The sequence below is a fragment of the Camelus ferus genome, chromosome 1 (assembly GCF_009834535.1).
Source record: "Camelus ferus isolate YT-003-E chromosome 1, BCGSAC_Cfer_1.0, whole genome shotgun sequence".
NCBI classification, from domain to species: Eukaryota; Metazoa; Chordata; class Mammalia; order Artiodactyla; family Camelidae; genus Camelus; species Camelus ferus.
Genome location: NC_045696.1, coordinates 162,668 through 181,500, shown reverse-complemented (window position 1 = coordinate 181,500; position 18,833 = coordinate 162,668). Strand labels below are relative to the sequence as shown.

General features: G+C 43.3%; 2 protein-coding genes and 1 non-coding gene across 3 annotated transcripts in view; 1 reads left to right on the top strand and 2 right to left on the bottom strand.

Moving 5' to 3' along the window:
- Positions 1 to 831: 831 nt before the first annotated feature.
- LOC116666851 lies at positions 832 to 995 on the bottom strand. Its single transcript, XR_004323677.1, has one exon. It is a non-coding gene; the product is annotated as a U1 spliceosomal RNA (small nuclear RNA).
- Positions 996 to 9,597: 8,602 nt separating this feature from the next.
- On the bottom strand, positions 9,598 to 17,741 carry LOC116664062. Its single transcript, XM_032481279.1, has 3 exons — positions 17,616 to 17,741; positions 13,871 to 13,986; positions 9,598 to 13,504 (listed from the first exon to the last, which is right to left on the bottom strand). The coding sequence occupies exons 1-3, from the start codon at positions 17,739 to 17,741 to the stop codon at positions 12,886 to 12,888; spliced, it is 861 nt and encodes a 286-aa protein (XP_032337170.1). The 3' UTR covers positions 9,598 to 12,885.
- A 180-nt stretch (positions 17,742 to 17,921) lies between these two features.
- The window catches only part of LOC116663763 (translation initiation factor IF-2-like), a 7,840-nt gene continuing 6,928 nt past the window's right edge, over positions 17,922 to 18,833 (top strand). The window contains exons 1-2 of the mRNA XM_032480482.1: positions 17,922 to 17,972; positions 18,607 to 18,728. Coding sequence (XP_032336373.1) covers positions 17,922 to 17,972; positions 18,607 to 18,728 — 173 coding nt within the window. The remainder of the gene's footprint in view (positions 17,973 to 18,606; positions 18,729 to 18,833) is intronic.

Sequence of the window (18,833 nt, the reverse complement as noted above, 5' to 3'; positions counted from 1 at the left end):
AGGCAGGGTGAGGAGGAAGAAAAAGTGAGAATTTTCCTGTGAGGGGCTGACTGCTGAGGGGAATCCCTCCTCAGAGGGCCAGGGAGAGGAAGGGCTGGATGTGGGGAACTGTGGGTTTTAGTCAGTTTTTGTGTGTGGTGTAGAGTGTGCCATGTCCTTTGTGTGTGGTGTCCAGTTTTCCCAGTGTTATTGAGGAGACTGTCCTTTCCCTAAGCATATGTTCCGGGCTCCTTTCTTGTGACTTAACCGACCACATACCCCTGGGTTTATTTGTGGGCTCTCTATCTGTTCCTCTGGTCCGTGTCCTGGTTTTTGTGCCAATTCCACACTGTTCTGGTGACTGTAGTTTTGTAATGCTGTGTGAAGTCAGGGAGGGAGATGCCTCCAGCTTGTCCTCCTGTCACAGAATCCTTCTGGCTGTTCAGGGTCCTTTGGGTTTCCACACAAATGGTAGGGATGTTTGTTCTGTTTCTGTGAAAAATGACACTGAAACTTATTTTATTAAAGTATAGTCAATTTACAGGGTTTTGTTATTTTCTGATGTAGGGCATAGTGATTTGACCAGGTTTGCTTTGAATTTGAACATTGCTTTGGTTAGAATGGATGTTTTAACAATATTAATTCTTCCATCCATGAGCACAGGATATCTTTCCATTTATTTGTGTCTATTCAGTTTCTTTCCTCAGTGTCTTAGAATTTTCAGTGTTCTGATCTTTCACATCCTTGATTAAATTTATTGCTAGGTAGTTTTTTGGGGGGAATGCAATTGTAAATGGGATTTTAAAAAGTCTCTTTATAATGTCCCGTTATTTATTTATTTGTTTATTTTCCTAAGGGAGAGCACGAATGCCATCCCCCACTACCACAAATTATGCAGTCGATTTTCTGACATTTGGAGAAATCGCAGGGGTCAGCACATCCGAGGTGCAGTGGATAAGCCTCTCCCTGGGAAAACCACCTTCATGATCACGGTATCTCCCCTGCCAGGTAAGTATGATGATGTCTCATTATTCATGTAGAAAGACAACTGATTTTTGTCTATTGATTTTGTTCCTTGTAGCTGTACTAAAATCAGTCATCAGTTCTAACAGGTTTCTGATGATTTGTTATGGAAAACTAGAAATCAGAAATCACCCTGTTTGGACTCCATCCAGGTCATCCACAGCACCCAAGACACAGTGTCTCCTAATCTTCCTACAGGGCCTCTAAATTACCTGTGGACTCCTACAAGGGTGGTTATTATCAGAACTTTGGGTGAACTGAATCTAGTTAAGGGTTGGCCTCTATAAGGGAAATCTGATGTCTTCTCTGCTTTTTCAACACGGTGTTGACAATGGTTGTTTTGAAAAGTAATTTATTTTCTAGTAATTTCAAACATATAAAAAACTGTAAATAGGATTACAAAGTACTCACATTTACCACCTGACAAAATGCTCTAAAACTGGGATACTCTCTCAGGGAACCAGCACATAAACCCCAAATGAAGAAATTTTATGGTTCCACATTGTAATCCCATCCACAGGCCCACTTCAACCTTCCCCATTGCCCCAACTTAGGGAAATGTATTTTTCCATTCTGATCTAGTTTTCTTTTTCTGAAACTATTATTGAGACTTTCCCTCTTTTTCAAAATCTTAATGGATTTGAAGTGCATAAGATGAGTATGATCTTGACCTCTTCTGTGTGGCTTCTGTCACTTAGAATGTTTTCAGTGTTCAACCAGGATGTAACATGTATCATTAGTGTTTCATTCACATTTTTCTTTGTTATTAAAAATACAGAACATAATGTTACCTTTTAAACCATTTAAATACACAGTCCTAAGGTATTAACTAAATTCACACTGTTGTACAGATACTTCACTGTCCATCTCCAGAACTTCATCATTTTCCCCAAGTGAAACACTGTATCCAGTAAGCACTAACTTCCTTCAGCTCCTTGCAATGACATTCTTTCTATCTCTGCATTTGACATCTGGATACCTGGTGTAAGTGGAATCATATAATATTTGTCCTTCTGTGTCTGGCTTATTTCACTTAGCATAGTGTCTTCAAGAATTATTCACGTTGCAGCATGTGTCATAATTTCCTTAGTTTTTAAGGCTGTGTAGTTTCCTATTGTGTATACACCACATTTAGTTTAACCATTCATTCGTTGGTGGACAGTTGAGTTGATTCCACCTTTTGCTGTTGTGATTAGTGCTGCTACGAATGTGGTTGAACACCAGTTCCTGCTTTCAAATATTTTGTATATATACACTGAAGTGGAATTGTTGGATCACATGTTAACCCCATGTTTAAGTTTTTGAGGAACTCCCATGTGGTTCTCCACCATGACTGCACCACTTTATTCCTTTATATGGCAGAATCATAGAGCGGTTTATGGATATACCCTGTTTGTTAATCTATTTAGCCTTTGATGGACATTTCAATTGTTCTGCTTTTTGGGCCATTGTGAATAGTGCTGCTATGAATATTTGCAAACAATTTTTTTTGTTTGTTTCAACACCTGTTTTTAATGCTTTGTGTTCTATGTCTAGGAGTGAAATTGCTGAACCATAAGGTAACTGCATTTTTATCTTTTTGAGGAAATGACAAACTGTACATATAAGCTGTACCATTGTCAACTTTTTCAAGTAATGTTTAAAGGTTTCCATTTCCCTCCATTTTTACCAACATTGGTTGTTTTTAATTTTCTTGCTTGTACAGCTTCTAGTGTGCTTGAAAAGGTACAGTATTATGGTATTAATTTGCATTTCCATCATGACTGATTTTTTAACATCTTTTCATGTGCCTGGTGACTATTTGTCTTGTTCAGAGAAGGGTGTATTTAATTTTTTTTAAAAAAAATCTAATTTTATTTATTTTTGCTGTTTTTTTTCCTTTTTCAGTTTTATTAGGTAGAATTATTACAGTTTGACCACACACATATACATTATATTACCTGTAAATACGTATAGAAATATACTGCACATTTTTTTCAAAGTTTATGTTTAGAGAAGGGTCTATTTAAGTCCTTTTACTATGTTAAAAATTGGATTTTGTGTTTTTATGAGTTGTAAAAGTTCTTGATAAAAATTTTTTTAGTTATGTAATGTGCAAATATTTTATTTGATTTTTGTTTGTGGTCATTTCACTTTCTGGATAGCGTCTTTGATGTACAAAGTTTTTTAATTTTGAGGAAAGGCAATTTAGTTTTTTCTTTCCTTGCTTGTGTTTGCTTTCAGATCTAAAAAAATAGCTAAACCCAAGGTCATGATGACTTATCCCCACTATTTCTTTGAGAGTTTATACGGCTTCCCTCCCTATCTGTGAGGTATTGGTTCCAGGACACCCTGTGGATACTAAAATCTGTGGGTGCTCAAATCTGTTATATAAAATGGTGTAGTACTTGCAAATAATCTAATCACATCTCCCTGTATACTTTAAATCACCTCTAGATCAGTTATAAAACCTAATACAATGTAAATGATATGTAAGTAATTGTGAAGAAAATGAAATATTATTTAAACATTTCTGGCATGCAACAAATTCAAGTTTTTCTTTATGGAACTTTCTCCAATTATTATTATTATTATTTTTATCTGAAGGTGGCTGATTCTGCAAATGTGGATTCAGCAGATGAGGGCTGATTGTTGCTTTACCTGTCTTTAAATTTAAGTTTTTTATGTACCTTGAGTTAATTTTGTATGTGGTGTGAAGCAACGATCCAATTTCATTTCTCTTGGAAATGAAAAATTTTCATTGGATAAACAATTGCCTGGCACCATCCCCCCCCCCCAATTTAATGCTGCCCAGTGTTGTAAAAAAATCAGTTAGTGCATGTGTCTTTTCACATTTGAGTGTTGCTCTGGATACATGCCCAGCAGTGGGATCTCAGACCTTTCTTGCTTCTGACCTAAACAGGAGGAGGTCACTATGTGGAACCTACATTTCGGGAGATGGGGGTTTATCTCCACCTCCTTGATGGATGCCATTGATTATTAGGAATTCTCCTGCATAGAGAGAATTCTATTCAATTCCATTTATTTAAAAAAAAACAACAACAATAACAAAAAACCTATGTCATCATTTAACTTCATCACTGTGGACACATGGATAGTTATTTTAATCTTTGATTAGAATCCAGCAATGCAGAATTTGGTTGCTCTGTCTATTCCTGCTTTGGCTATTGAGACCTCTTTTCATTGGCTCCTGTTTCCTTTGAGATCATTCCATATTTTGGTCCCCCCACCCCTGGTACTTCCTTATATTCTGATACAAGTTTCAAGATTATTCTGAATCATATATTTACTGTCTCACTTCTAGTATAAGCCATCTCTTCAAAGAGTCCTGGGTCCTTTTATTAGAGAATGGTATTAAGAACTTACATATGGGAGGAAAATGTCCTCAGCCGACAATGCAAGGAAATGTATGCCTGTTTTCCCACCTATGTGTATTGTTGCTCAGGGAGCAACTCCCCGCCCCTTCCCTCAAATCTACCACAACTACATAGTGATTGTTTAAAATTTAAGTTACTTAGAAAATGGCCAAAGGAAGAGGGACACTCTGACTCCCACTCTATCTCTCTAAAAGCAGGAAATAAATCTGTCACTTGAAAGGTTCAGAAGCCCACGTAAACATAACTTTACTTCTTTAACTTACCACCCCCAAGCCCAAACTCTATTAAGATTCTTCATTAATTGAGTACCCCAAAGCTACATTTCTTTGGGCTGTCAATTCATAACAACTCAATAATTTTCTAGATGTATAAAATCTGCCTGGTTTTACTACTTACTTCCTATTTCTATGAGACTTTTGTGTATAGGAATTAAAATTTCTTTTTCTCCTGTGGCTCTCTTGTCCAGCCACAAGAAGTGAAATTTCTCCCTCCTCAATAGAATACACTCCTAATTATAAAGCCACAAGAAGTGAAATTTCTCCCTCCCCAATAGAATACACTCCTAATTATAAAGATTTCTATGTGGAACTGTTTGTATTCATATTAAGGTGAAGACGAGTGTATGCTGATGCCTCCAACCTGATCCATTATCATATGGACAGTGTACATCTCCCCCTGCTTATCCATAACTCCCAGTTAGACAGTGAGAATCCTCATTCCCACCATCTTCCATCCATTCAATTCATTTCTCATTCTACTCCAGATGAATGGTTTCAGCATTCTTAGCTCCTACCCTTGTGGAATGGAACTTTATAGATTCTGCGCAGTATGTTTTCCCTTTAGTCTACACATTCTGTTCATTCCCACAGTTACTGAGGCTGGCAACTTTTGCTCCACCAGTGTCAGTGAGTGCTTCCATACCTTTCTAATACAGATTCTTTTTTACATCCTGTATTCTATCCTGTGACACTACCACTTACTTGATCACTTAATTGACTTGCTGGGCCATAGAGAACTATGGGTTTAGACAAATGGATATTGGCAGATGTACATCACTAAAGTATTACATGGAATATTTCAAAACTCTCACATGATCTGTTTACCACCTCCTAGTTTTCCCTTTTCCTGAATTTCATATAAATTGGGTTATACAATGCATATGTAGACTCTTCAGATTGGATTCTGTCACTTATGAAAGGAAAATCAACATGGAGTTGATATTGATAAGAGAGCTCTGTAAAATGGAGTGAGGAGCCCATTTAGAATGAATGAATGAAAGTCTAAGTTTTGACCTGATGAAATCATCCAAAATATCTGCCAGAAACTTATCTATCTGCCAGTAACCTATCTACTTATTGTATTCTTGGCTTAAAATAATTCATGACAGTCTGTCTATGTATTGGACACTTACCCTAAATTAACTCATGATTCCTTAAGGACAAATATTTTCTGACTCACACCAGAGTCCATCACAATTATGGCCAGTGAACTTTTAACAACCTCCTGGACTTCTGTCTTTATAAGCCTCTGTACTCTTATTCTTACCTGGAACACTCTTTAAGGGTTACCTGAATCTGTACTGGGAAACAAGCTGATGGAAGACAAACCACTGGATAACAAGCAGCTAGTAAACAAGCCACACCTAGATTTCCATGAGCTTAAAACATTGTATTCACACTTGCTTGCTTAAAATGCACATGCTTGATTTGTTTTAATGTTTTATGCAGTAGATGACCTATAGCACATATTATGCTAAAGAAAATTTGTGGTGAGCAATCCTGAGATTGACCATAAGGGCATGAAAGAAGGCATATGTTTCCTCAGGGTAAACAATAGATAGTCCTGGAAAGCCAGGTCATCCAGTAACAGAACTTTGTTCTGGCATGAAAGCATGCTGTTTAACCTGAGGGAAATATTTGCTATCTCAAGATGGCCTGGAGACAATCACAGGGTAGGCTCATAAATCTCATATACCCTGAGAAGGGTGATTGTTCCTGGAGGGGATAGGCTTGTACTTAATCAATCACTTAGCAAGCAGAACTTAGTGCTTATTGCATGGAATATCTAAAGCCTCACCTCTTTGATCACAATTTTTTGTTTTTGAAGCTGTATACTCCTAATAAATATAATGTCAACCAGGCTTTTGGCATTCTCGATCCACGAGAACTTGAGTCCCCTGGTCCCATCTTTTCTCTTTACTTTGTCTCTTTGTTTCTTAAGTCTTGCATGGCCTGTCCTCAGACACAGTCCTGAGCTGCACTGGATGCAGCAAATCTGTGTCTTCCAAATGCAATTCTTAATTCATCACCCAAATAAACACTTTTCCTATTTGCAGTTTCCTACATTATTATTACTATTATTATTTTGTTTGCACACTTAGCATTATACGTGTAAGATTATTCCATGTCTTTGCATAGATTGGTAGTTCATTTCTTTCCACTGGTAAATAGTATTCCATTGCATGTGTATGAAAGAAAAAATAATTTTTCCTCTACCCTTCTAGGATCTTGATTGGTATCTCCTCTGTGATAAAAGATTAAGAAGAGAAAAACAAAGAAGTTTAATAATGTGTATACCTCCTGTACTCTTGAGAGATACCAAGGAACACTGAATCACTTCCAGAAATGGCCAAAGCCATCACCTTAAATAGCATGTTTAGCTAAAAGCAAAAGAAAGACTTGAGGAAGGGAGGAAGCCAGTTATGTCAGGGTGTCATGCCAAGCACAGTAAACATGATATGGTTGATACTTAGATTTCAGACAAGACTTTTCCATTGATAAAAGTTACTTGAGGTTTAATTACCCTCCTATGTCTGGTACAGAAAGAGGAACACACCCTTACAAATGGAGATTCCTGTAAGAAATGAAAATGTTTCTCACAAAAGGGCAACCTATGCTCCATTTTCTGAGAGTCTTTAAAAAAATTAATCAGACTGAAACAGTCATTAGGCTACAGACCTATTTTGGGGGTGGCATACTCTGCTCTCCTTGACATGAGTGTGCACTGTGTTTTGCATGTACTTCCTCCCGGTTTGTGGTTTGTCTTTTGGCTTTCTGAGTAAGGTCTTTCACAGAGTAAAAGTGTATAAGTTTACAAAGTCCATGTTATTAATTTTTTTGTATTATTTTATAGATAGTCATTTGGTGTCTTGTGTTAAAATGCATCACCAGGCCCAAGGTCTTATAGGTTTTCTCCCATTTCCTTTAAAAATTTTTATAGTTTTGTCATTTAAGTTTGTCTATGGGCAATTTTGAGTGAATTTTACTATCGCTCATAAAGTTTGTGTCTATGTTCTCTTCATTCTGTATGTTTTAAAATTAATTGTTCCTTAACCATTTTTTTGGGACAACATAATGAGATATTTGGCTCTGTTTCAGCTTGGATTTCCAAAGGTACTACATAGAGCAGAACTGCATCCCAGATGAGGTCTCTAGGTTTTGTGAGCTTAGTGTTCCCCGAACTTCTCTGATGGCCCACAGCAAGGCGCCAAATCCACCTCTCAGACCCATGGGCACAAGTGCATTCTGCCCACGGACCTGGCCCTTTGCACAGCTGGCAGAGGCTTGGTCTCCTCAGGACTGTCAGGGCTTTGGCTTCTAGACAATGGGGTTATGTCCATGCGGTCACGGGCTGAGTTTTCTTGGGCATCACTAGTGAGGAGGAGCTGCAATAGGAAAGGAAAAGGACGAAGTGAGGAGAAGCTTCCTGTGTGCAGTTGACTGCTCAGGGGAGTTCTGTCTTCAAAGGAACCTCAGAACGAAGTTGATGTGGGAAACTGTGGGGTTTTAGTTTTAGTTAGTTTTGTGTGCAGTGTAGATTGTGACCAGTGATGTTCTTTGGGGCATAGTGTCCCACTTTCCTAGCACTGTTTATTTAGGAGAGTGTCCCTCCCTCTTTGTATGTCATTGGCCCAATTCTCATGAATTAACTGACCACAGCCATGTGGGTTTATTTTTGGGCTCTTTATGCTTTTCCTCTAGTCTGTGTGTCTGTGTATGTGACAGTTCCTCACTATTGTGGCCACTACAGCTCTGTGATACAGCTTGACTCTAGGGAGTGAGATGCCTGCAGCTGTGTCCTTCTTTCTCCAAACCTCTTTGGTCTGTTCAGGGTCCTTAGTTGTTCTATATTAATGTTAGGGTTGTTATTTCTATTTCAATGAAACATATCATTGAATATTATATTGACGTTGCAGTGAATTTGTTGATAGCTTTGGTTAGAATCAATATCTTAGTAATTCTTCCAATCCAAGAGTACAGAATATTTTTTCATTTATTTGTGTCTTCTTTAATTTCTTGTTTAATGACTTACAGTTTTTTGAGTACCAGTCTTTCACATCATTGGTTAAATTTGTTCCTGGATATTTTGTTCTTTTTGATGCAATTATAAATGTGATTGTTTCCTTAAATTTTATTTCTGATGGTTCATTATTAGTGTATAGAAATGCAACTGATTTTTGTACATTGGTTTCATATTGAACTTTACTGAATTTATTTATTTTACAAGCTCTTTGTCATTGTGGAAAATTGTAATTTTAATATCTCAATGTTTCTCTTGTATTCCAGGTCATCCACATGACCCAAGGCCTGGTGGCTACTAGTATACTCCTCCCACAGTACCTCTTAATAGCAAGTGGATTTCTACAAGGGCAATTATCATCACAACTTTAGATGACCTTGGTCTGGGTAAGTATTGGCCTCTATATCAACGTTTGATATCTGTCTTATCCACTCTTCTGGCATGGTATTGATATGGTTGTTTCAAACTGTAATGGACTTTCCAGTAATTTCTATAATGATAAAAAGTACTCACACTACTATTTGACACAAAGTACTGTAGGGTGTTTTACCCCAAACAGGGACATTCTCCTGAGGAACCATCATGTGACTTGCAAAAGAGGAAGTCATATGGTTTCCACATTATTATTTAGTCCTCAGGCCCCCTTCAACTTTCAGCAGTTGGCCAAATGGCATGTTTTCTTTTTCTGGAATTGTTACTGAGACTTTCTCTCATTTTGACAATCTTGATGGATTTAAAGCATGCATGATGACCATGTGATCTGGGAGAACTTTTCTTTATGACTTTTTTTTTTTCAGCAATGTGTATTCAAAGCCTTAAAAATGTGCATACTTTTCACTCAGTAATTTCACTTTCAGGAATCTGTCCTAAAGAAATAATAAAAGTTCTGCAGTGAATTAAGAGAATCAGGACTCTATGTACTTTAAATGATTCACAACATTGTTTACTCTAGAAAAAAAGTTGGAAATAACCCAGAAAGGACATTGGTTAGACAAATTATGGTTTACATGTAGGCAATATGTGTACTATGTAGGAATACAATGTAGCCATTTCAAAAATATGTTTTCTAAAAATGAAAACGACATGAGAAAACAGTTACAATACACTGTTAGGCTGAAGGGGGAAAGCAGGCTATAGGGTAACACATCTATAATATATGACCCTGATTCTGTAAAACATGACGTCTGCACATATACCTGCAAATAAAGGGCAGGAGGACTGAACAGTAGCTCATCTTTAGATGTGAGAATTACCCCCTTTTGTGTCTGTTATGGGTTCTACATTTTCTGCAATGGCAATGCATTTGTTTAGAGTCCAGAAAAGCCTCAAACATTATCTAAACAGAGCAGCAAGAACTGGATTAAAATTTTCATTAGTGTTATTCTCCCCCAAACACAATGGACACAACAAATCCTGGAAGTTTAAACATAGACCTCGGTCTCTGTCATGAGCATCATGACAAGGGCCACAAGATGAGAATAACATAGGATGGAGAAAGCTTGGCCTGGAGAAGGCATTGGATGGGCTTTGAAGGAGAGGGTCATCAGGATAGGGCAGATTCTTAGAGAAACATTTAAGGTGAGGGAAGCCACATAACCAGGGGCCCAGAGGTCAAAGAGGACATGGATGAGACCTGAGTGGTAAAGAGACCAGGACAACAGTGACCTTGTTTAATGCAGGGGCCTCCAGCCAGAGGTTGGAGGCTCAGGGTATAGCACACTGCTCTACCTAGGATAACTCTATTCCCTTAGACTTTTTCAGGCATATGCAGATGCTGGCAGGACTGACTAAATGCTAATGTAGTTAAAGTCATTACAGAGTTCACAATGGCACTGTGTAGCTTTCTATCTTCTCCTCAAATGACCAGTCTTCTCCAATGACTCTGCCCCATGTAGGACACCCACCCCCAGGCACTGGCCTTCCTGTTGTCCCTCTGATGGGCCAATACTTGTTCCCCTTGACCTGAAACATGCTCCCCCAGATGTCTGTACAGCCCCTCCCCACTGTAGGTCCTATGGGAAGAGAGGTAGAAGTCAAAGTTTGTGAAGTGAGAGCTCGGAGGCCAGAAGTGCATGCTGCTGGCTGGGGGTGGGACCGAGGAACCACAGGTATTTCAGCAGAAATGTCTCGGGAAGAGTAAGGGGCTACAGGATGGGGGAGGGCCACCAGGTCCAGACAATGTCTCCAGGGCTTTGGGAACTGAGCAGCTGTGGCAGACAGCTAATGCAAAAGTTCTGAGGATCAGAGGTGATTTTCAGACCCAATATCCTGAAAGAACACAGAACCCTGATCTGCTGTGCTTAACTGTTACAGCTGTGGGTGCCCTGCAGCTTCAAAGTGCTTTCACCTTCATTACCTCATTTGGTCCTGGGAGGTAAGCAGAAATAGGCAGTGGCCATTTTACAGAGGAAATAACTGAGGCTCAGAAAAGTTAAATAACTTGCCTGAAAGCTCAACAGGGTCGGTGGCTGACTAGCCGGACTCAGCTCCCCAGCCCCATTTTCTCCACATACAAACCCAGGTGTTTTGGCGCTACACTTAGACTGAATAAAGACATCACTGTCATAAAGCTTTGCCTCCTGTATTTTGACAACAGCAACCCTGTAGGGATGGACTCCATGGCTGCAAGTATCAACTCAGGGCATCAGCGGGAGGGCATGTACAGAGAGAATAGCCACATGGACCCTCTGTACAAACGGTAAGGGAAGCCCTGTTGTCTGAAAGGGTGTGTGTGTGCGCGCGTGTGTGTCTAACCAGCCAGCCCAGCAGGGTCCAGGTTGCTGTGGCCTTCCAGGGGTGCTCTCAAATTCAACTAAAGCTCTGGCTGTGCCACTGCCTCCAGGGGGCCATTCACTGCATCTGAACTTGAACCCAGGTTCAGGGAGTGGAGGAGGTGGGGCAGCCTGAGGCAAACTGCTAGGCCACCAGAACACCCACAGCCCCCAGTCCCTGAGGAGAGGCAAAGGCAAAAGGCAGACCCTTCCTCTCCAGCCCCAGCAGTCCACACGCTGCCGACAGTCCAGACTGCAGGACAGGACCTGGTGAGGGCGCTTCCTCCAGGGCTGTCCCTCGGCAGTTGTGCATCTGGTCAGGCAGCTGCAAGCCACACACGGCCACTGGGCATAGGGAAGCGGCCAGTGGGACTCAGCAATAGTGTGTGACGTTCATGTGAGCCAACTTACACTTAGAAGTGAGTGGCCACCAGGAAAGGGCAGCAGGAGGTCCCCTTGTGATAGAAGCATGCTATCTGGTGACTGCTGAGCCCAGGGACGTGCACGCGACAAAAGTGCAAGACCTGAAAACACCCGCCGCCAACGAGTCCAGCGAGGTCCTGGATGTGATACTGTGATACAAGGTGCTACCTTTGGGGGCGTTTCCGTATTCTTTCTCACAACTGCTTGTTAATCTACGATGGTCTCAAAATAAAAAGTTAAAATAAAATGAGACACCGACCGTGCTCAATGGGTACTGCAGTGGCCAGTGAGCTCTAAAAAGCCACATTCTCACTGAGCTAAAGAAATGTCGCCCACTCATGCTCGTTGTCTCTTCCCCTCACACACCACACAGCAGGCACCTGTAACTTGGGGGCGTGGGGGCGCTCCGGGGCTAAAAGAGGGGTGAGTGCAGGGCGAGGGTCACAGAATTAGCATTCGGAGATAGCATTAGATATGAGGGGTTCAAAAAAAAAAAAAGACATAAAATGGTGAGGAAATTCCTCAACTCAGCTGCAGTGAGGTTTCTGCAGAGAACCGCCCCCATCCTCGGAGGAAGCCCTGGAAATACTAAACCAAAGGACCCCCGCTTGGCCGGTAGGGCAATCTAGGCAGGAGGGCCTCTGGACTCATCTTCCCAGAGACCCAGCCAGGGCACACCCACTCCACGACCCAAGTGTGCATGGAGTTGGAGGTCAGAGCCCACTCTCCGGTCTGGCTCCTCTCCCACCACTCGTGCGCCTCTGTCTTGCTTTACCGGGGCGGGGGGTGGGGGTGGGGGGGTGGGGGTGGGGTGGGGAGGAGGGCGCAGAGAGAAAGGGCCAGAGCGGGCTCCCTGGCAACAGTCAGCTTGAGTGCCCCCTCCTCCAGGACCCTGAACAACTGCAGCTCCTCCTCTGCCGCGGGGTCCACCACCGGGACTCTCGCAGACAAAAGCGTCTGCGGTGAAGAAGCCACCGCCGCAAAGGGCAGAAGCGCCAGATCCTATCAGCCAATTACCTAAACGCGTAGCTACCCGCAAGTTCGAGCACGCTTGGGCCAGGGCGCGGGCAGCGGGAGGGGCCGCCAGTCAGGTGCGCCCGGGGAATCTGGGCCTGCGGAGCGCCGTGAGGCTCAGGGCCGGTACGCAGGGCGGGCCTGGGGCTGAGGTCTGGGCTAGGGGTTGGGGACCCGCGCGGCTCGTCTCCCCCTCGCCGGTTGCGAGGCTCCTCCGCAGCGACGGAGGCTGCGCGGTTAGGGCACTCCCTCGGCCAGGGCTCCTGAGGCTCTTCCACGGCCCCAGATCCGAGCAGCCCCCGGGTCGCCCTGGAAACGTCGCCCCTCCACCGTGCGGCGCGCAGGGTCGCCTCTGGCTTGTGGAGCAAAAGAACCTCTCCCACGAAGGGTCCGGCGGCCGCGCGGCCCTCTGAGCGCCGGGGCTCCGGCTGGATCCTATGGGGCTGCCGGGCTCTGTGTGCGCGCAGGGGCGGGAAGGACCGCCGGACCCCTGCACATCCCGTGGACAGTGCCGCGCTCCAAAGTTGTCGCCCGCGTCGGTTCCTCTCGCACCGCCGAATCCCCTGCGGGGCGCAGACCGCCGGGCCCCGGCTCACCTTGCTCTTGACTTCCACCGCGCTTCAGTCGTAGAAGCGCAGGATCTGAGACTTGTGGAAACTCCGGTTCACGGTTCCCGCCCCGCTCAGCCTCGTCTTCGCCCTCGCTTCTCCCTATGGGGGCTGCCGAAGGACCCTGGTTGCGGCACCTCCCGCCACGGCCCCGGACCCGGCTCGCGCTCGCTCGCCACGGGGCTGCTTGAGTGCAGCGGCCGGAGCTGGGCTGGCCGCTCGCCTTGGGTACCCAAGGGGCTGCGTGCTGGACGAGTTGGGGGCGCCAGCGCGCGCCGCCCCGAGGACCCGCCCCCCGAGCCCCACGAGCCCGCCTCACATCCTTAAGATCCATTCCTCCAGCTTCGAGGATCCGCCCCGTGTCCCGAGTACTCACCCCACGCCTCGCCGACCTGGCCCCCGAGCTCTGCGGACCCGGTCCCCTAGACCACGCCGCCATTCCCTGCCCGGCGCCTTGAGGACCCTCCCGCGGACCCGCCCCCGAAGACGCGGCTAGGTGCGCGCTTCTGTGTGCAAAAATCCCAGAGCCCGGAAGTGAAGCACCGCTGACCTGCCCGGGACGCTTCATTCCCACCTTGGCGCCCGCACTTTTTCTCCCTTGCTCGCTCCTGCCGAGATTTTGTTTGCTTCCACCCCTTGCCAGGGAAGGGACCTGATTTTGGCTGAGTTTTAACTTTGTCTTAGATGATAAGGGAATCACCTGAGGCCTGACCCCCTTGGGCCCACCTGTCCGTACAGCTGCCAGCTGGTAGATGGTCTGGGCAAAGGTTCTGCAGGGAGGCAAACCCCTAGGGCATAGTTTAGCACAGGTAAAAGTAAAAGGGTCAGAAGCACCTCTAGGCCTGTCTGATGAGAAGGAAGACTTCTGCTGAGGCTGGTAGAGAAAGGAGTATGTTAGCAACAAGGCTTTAGCTGTTAGCAGTGTCGTCAGTGCTTACCATCTAGAGAGCTCTGGGAGCGGGGCTGCCAAAACCCAAATTCTCGCCCCTGAGGAATTTGTGAAGAACCTAAGAACCCAGGACAAATAGGGGTTTTAAAAGTATTGCAAAGTACATCATACAAATTTACAATGCAGCTTTAGTTGATTATATTATTTTTCCTAGTGTAAATTCGTAGGACTAAAAGGAAGAAATACAAACATGCTAATTTAACTATTACACATATAGAGGAGAGCATTAGTTAAATTTGTGATTTTAAATGTAATCAAGAACAAAATTTAAAAAAAGAACAAACTTAGAACAAAAATATAACTTAGTTTTTCAGAAGATTTTATATATATATAAAACAAAACTAATACAAACATGTTGTGAAATACTTATTAAATTTTACAGACAGAAAAAATAACGTAAGATACAGGAACTGAGAATATATATACACCTGTCATGCCTATAAATGTGAGTGAGATAAAACTCACCTATTTTAGGACTTTCACATTTGATCACTAAGTAATACTCAGCTAAAAACAGTAAACAAGAGACAAGTACAACAAAGTGACATAGAAAGGATGAAATTTAAAATATCATTAAAGGGAGAAAGCAGAGGTTTCCATTTTAAGATTATGTTGCTTTAGGGACTAAGGCATTAAATAAGGTAAAGAAAGGGCCTTCACAATGGAAAATGGTATGCTAGCATGAAGATCTAATTAATACACATGAGCACTGCACAGATCAGCATTCACAAAATAAAATGGCAGGAAATAGAAAGTGTACCTTTGTTAAAATGCACTGTAATAGGTAAAGGATAGAAAACTCAGTCACTTGAACTTATATAACTACTGAACTCTGTGCCTGAATGCAGGCAACGTTCCTTTTCAAATTCTCATGGAACATCCACAAAATGACTGTGTATTAGGACATGTTAGGACAGGGCCATACACTATGGTACGTGTGCCAAATCTGTCTGCTGCTTGATTTTGTAAATAAAGTATTACTGGAACACAGGCATGCTCATTCCCTCATGTCTGTGGCTGGCGTTGTTCTTCAGCTGCAAATCTGAATACTTGGGAGGGAGACTGTACAGATTACAAACTCAAAAACGTGTGTTATCTTGCCCAACTATAAAACAAATTTGCTGATTTCTTAATTAGTTCATGAACAGTAATAACCCCAAAGTATAAAGAGAGTATAAATATATATGCATATGCATTGAGGTGAGAAGCCCCTTTGAAAGACTGGCAGGACCCCCAAGCAGGGCCACTACTCTCCTGCCAGCATGATCTGGTTCCCTGGCCCAGAGGCTCTATCTCACTTTTTGCCTCTGAAACAGCTTACTTACCCCTAAAATTCAATTGGGTCCCTGAGCTCACTCTTGATTGGTTATTTCCTTCACTCCTGATTGGTTCATTTCCCTAACTTCTGATTGGTCCATTTGTAGTACTTCATTTGCATGGAGCTCACTCCTGATTGGTTATTTCTCTCACTCCTGATTGGTCCATTTTTACAAAGCTTGTTCCTAATTAGTCAACTTTAGTTATACCTCATTTGCATATGATATTGCAAAGTGTAAACTGGCAGCCTATAAAAGCCGGTGTAAACCTACAGCCGTGGTCCAGAGCTTGGAGTGTTAACTCCTTTGGGCCTGCTGGCATGATAAACCTGAGTACTTCAGCTCTCCAAGTACTGCTTGGTCTGTGGCAGGGATCCAGGTTGCTGTCACAACTGAGCTGTAACACTGAGCTGTAACACATTTTTCCACAGCAGTATATGTATATAGAGAGATTTGATATATATGTGATCACAATGTATTAAAAGTAGAAATGAAAGAAAATATTAGAAAATAACCACCACAACAAAAATCCTTAATACCTGGAAGCTAATTTTATGAACTCAAACTGTTACGAAAATACACATGATAATAAAATATCTAAACTAATAATGAAAAACCATAGATTGGAGTGTATATGATATAGTCAAGTAGTGCTCAGAGGAAAATTTTATAGCCATAAGTAATTATGCTAATGAATATGTGAGAATGAAGATAAATGAATTAAAGATCAAAATCAAAAATTTAAAACAATAACAAAATGGTAGGATGGGAGGTGGAAAAGTTGAATTAGGAAATGAATAACAATCAATAAAGAAATCCAGAAGGTGGCCTTTTGAAGAAAACCAAGTATTAGATAACAAATTAAGAAGTATTAAAAAGTATACTATAAATAATTTATAAGTTATGTGGTTATAAATGTATTATAAATTCATCATAAAAGGAAAATCTGGAGAACACAAAGACATGAAGGGAAAAAGTCAAAGTCACCCACAATTGTACTGCTCAGCAATCAAGTTTGTTACGGTTTTGGTATATTGTACCTCTGTTGCTTTTTCTGCATATGTATTTACATACTTTACAAAATCATTATCATGCAGTTTAGCCAGTTTTGTAGCCTTCTTTTTTAAACTTGATGTTGTATAAAAATATTTTCATTAAATATTCTTAGAAAGTATGGTTTTTATAGCTGCACATACAAATATAGGTATAATTTTTAATCATTTCATCATTGGATATTTAGGATGTTTCTAATGTTCAGGGTTTATTTAATACTGTGTTTCTGGAGTTCACTTATTTATGATTAATTCATGGAATCAACTCCTAAAAATGGAATTACTGGGTCATAAGTTACACATATCTCTACACCCTTCAATACAGATTGCCAAATTGCAGTTACCAAAATTTAAGTTTCATTTCCTCTTACTAAATGTGCTGTGATATGCCAGGGACTACAATCACAGAGGCACAGAGTTACAGTCCCTGTGCTTGAGAGAAATATCAGGCTGGCCAGGGTTCCAGGCCTGTAGACAGGGTTCCAGAGCAAGGCACAAGTGAAGTTAGCAGGGAAACAAAAATGCCAACAGATTCCCACAGAGTCAGAAGAAAACTATCTTAGACAGAAGGTTGAGGATGTCCACTGGTCTGAAAGCTAGAAAGGACCTGGTATAGTTTGCCATCTATGCAGAATTTAATAAATTCCATGTCTTCTCTGTCCTGAGGAGGCCTCTGTTGCATCAGGTAGAAGAAACAGGAGGTACCTGTGGAGTCAACCTCACACAGCACAGCAGCCAGCAACCAACTGCTGACCTGGTAGCTCTGGTGGGGTTCAGGGACCTGCAGCATCTCCTGGTTCTCACCTCATCCCAGCACTGCTCGTGGGTGAGTTGCTGAACAGCAACTGTGCTGGCAGCAAAAAGAGAATGCTTGTTCACACACCCCTCCCAGAGCATGGGGCTCACGTGGGCAGGCCCCTCCCAGGACATGGAGCCAGCAGCCTAGGGAGGGTGCTGGGGACTCTCAGGGTCCCAAGCTCCAGCCAAAGTGAGGAAATCTTTGGGGAATTACAGGTGGGAGAGAGTCACAGTATCGTTTCTGGTTCATGAAGTCTACATTGGGACGGGATGTGAGATGCACCATTGGGGCAGAAGCTTTGTCAGGGCCTGATGGAGGAGCTGGGGGCAAGATCGGGTTGGGCCACCATCAAGCCTGTGGCTGTAGAGTGGCATTATTGTGGGGACTGGCTCTAGACTCCAGAGGAGGAACTGACAGTCACTGGGGCACAAGGAAAGTGGGGGACTGGGAGGCCCCTGGTGTCTGGGCTTAGCAACCAGGGGAGGTGGGGCTGCCTCCTAGGGTGTGAGGAGCAGCAGGGTCGCAGTTTTGTGAGGGACCTGTTAGCCCTAAGGTGGGAGGGGGATGCAGGGTTTGGAGAGATGCGCCTGGCCTGGGGGACGGGTCCAGGGAGGAAGGAGAGAGCCCAGGTGGGGGCAGGTGAGTTACAGCAGACTCCATGCAGGGGACTGTGGTCCTGATGGAAGGAGCTCAGAGCCAGAGAGGATCGGCTGTCAGGTGCTCAGCTTCACTCTCCTGTTCCTCTGTAAAGCCACTGTGTCATAGTTTGAAACACTGCCAGGGGTCCCCTGAGTCCAGTTCTGCCCTGGCTTCATCCAAGGGGTTCAGGTGGAAAACAACCACTGCAGGCCCCACCCATGTCCCCACAGGGAATGAACGCCATCAGGGCACCGGGCTCACAGACTTCAGGAAACCATGGCCCTCAGGACTGGTTTCTTCCTTGCTGTCACCTGCTGGTCAGAGGCCCAGATGCCCCATCCTGGCTCCACCCTCTAGGGCCTGGATTCTGGGGCAGATTGTGGGCAGTGCAAGACTCTCACACTCCTTTATCTGCCTGATGGTGAGAATGTCTTAAAAGCTGCATTGGCTGATTCTGGAGGTCTGAGTGTTTCCAGCAGGTATGGGGGGAAGGGAGGGGTGTGAGTTTCCTACATCGGTAGGATTTTCCCAGGGTGAAGAGCTGTGCCTTCCCCTCCCAGTCCATTCCCCACACCATCCATCCA

Bases quoted from the DNA above. Each gene is read 5' to 3' on its own strand.
- LOC116664062 (XM_032481279.1), bottom strand. From the start codon at position 17,741: ATGTCCTGGGAGGGGCCTGCCCACGTGAGCCCCATGCTCTGGGAGGGG. The intron at 13,987-17,615 runs GTGAGAACCAGG...GCGCGCACCTAG, and splicing joins ACGAGCAGTGCTGGGATGAG to CCGCGTCTTCGGGGGCGGGT. The intron at 13,505-13,870 runs GTGAGTACTCGG...CTACGACTGAAG, and splicing joins CCAGGTCGGCGAGGCGTGGG to CGCGGTGGAAGTCAAGAGCA.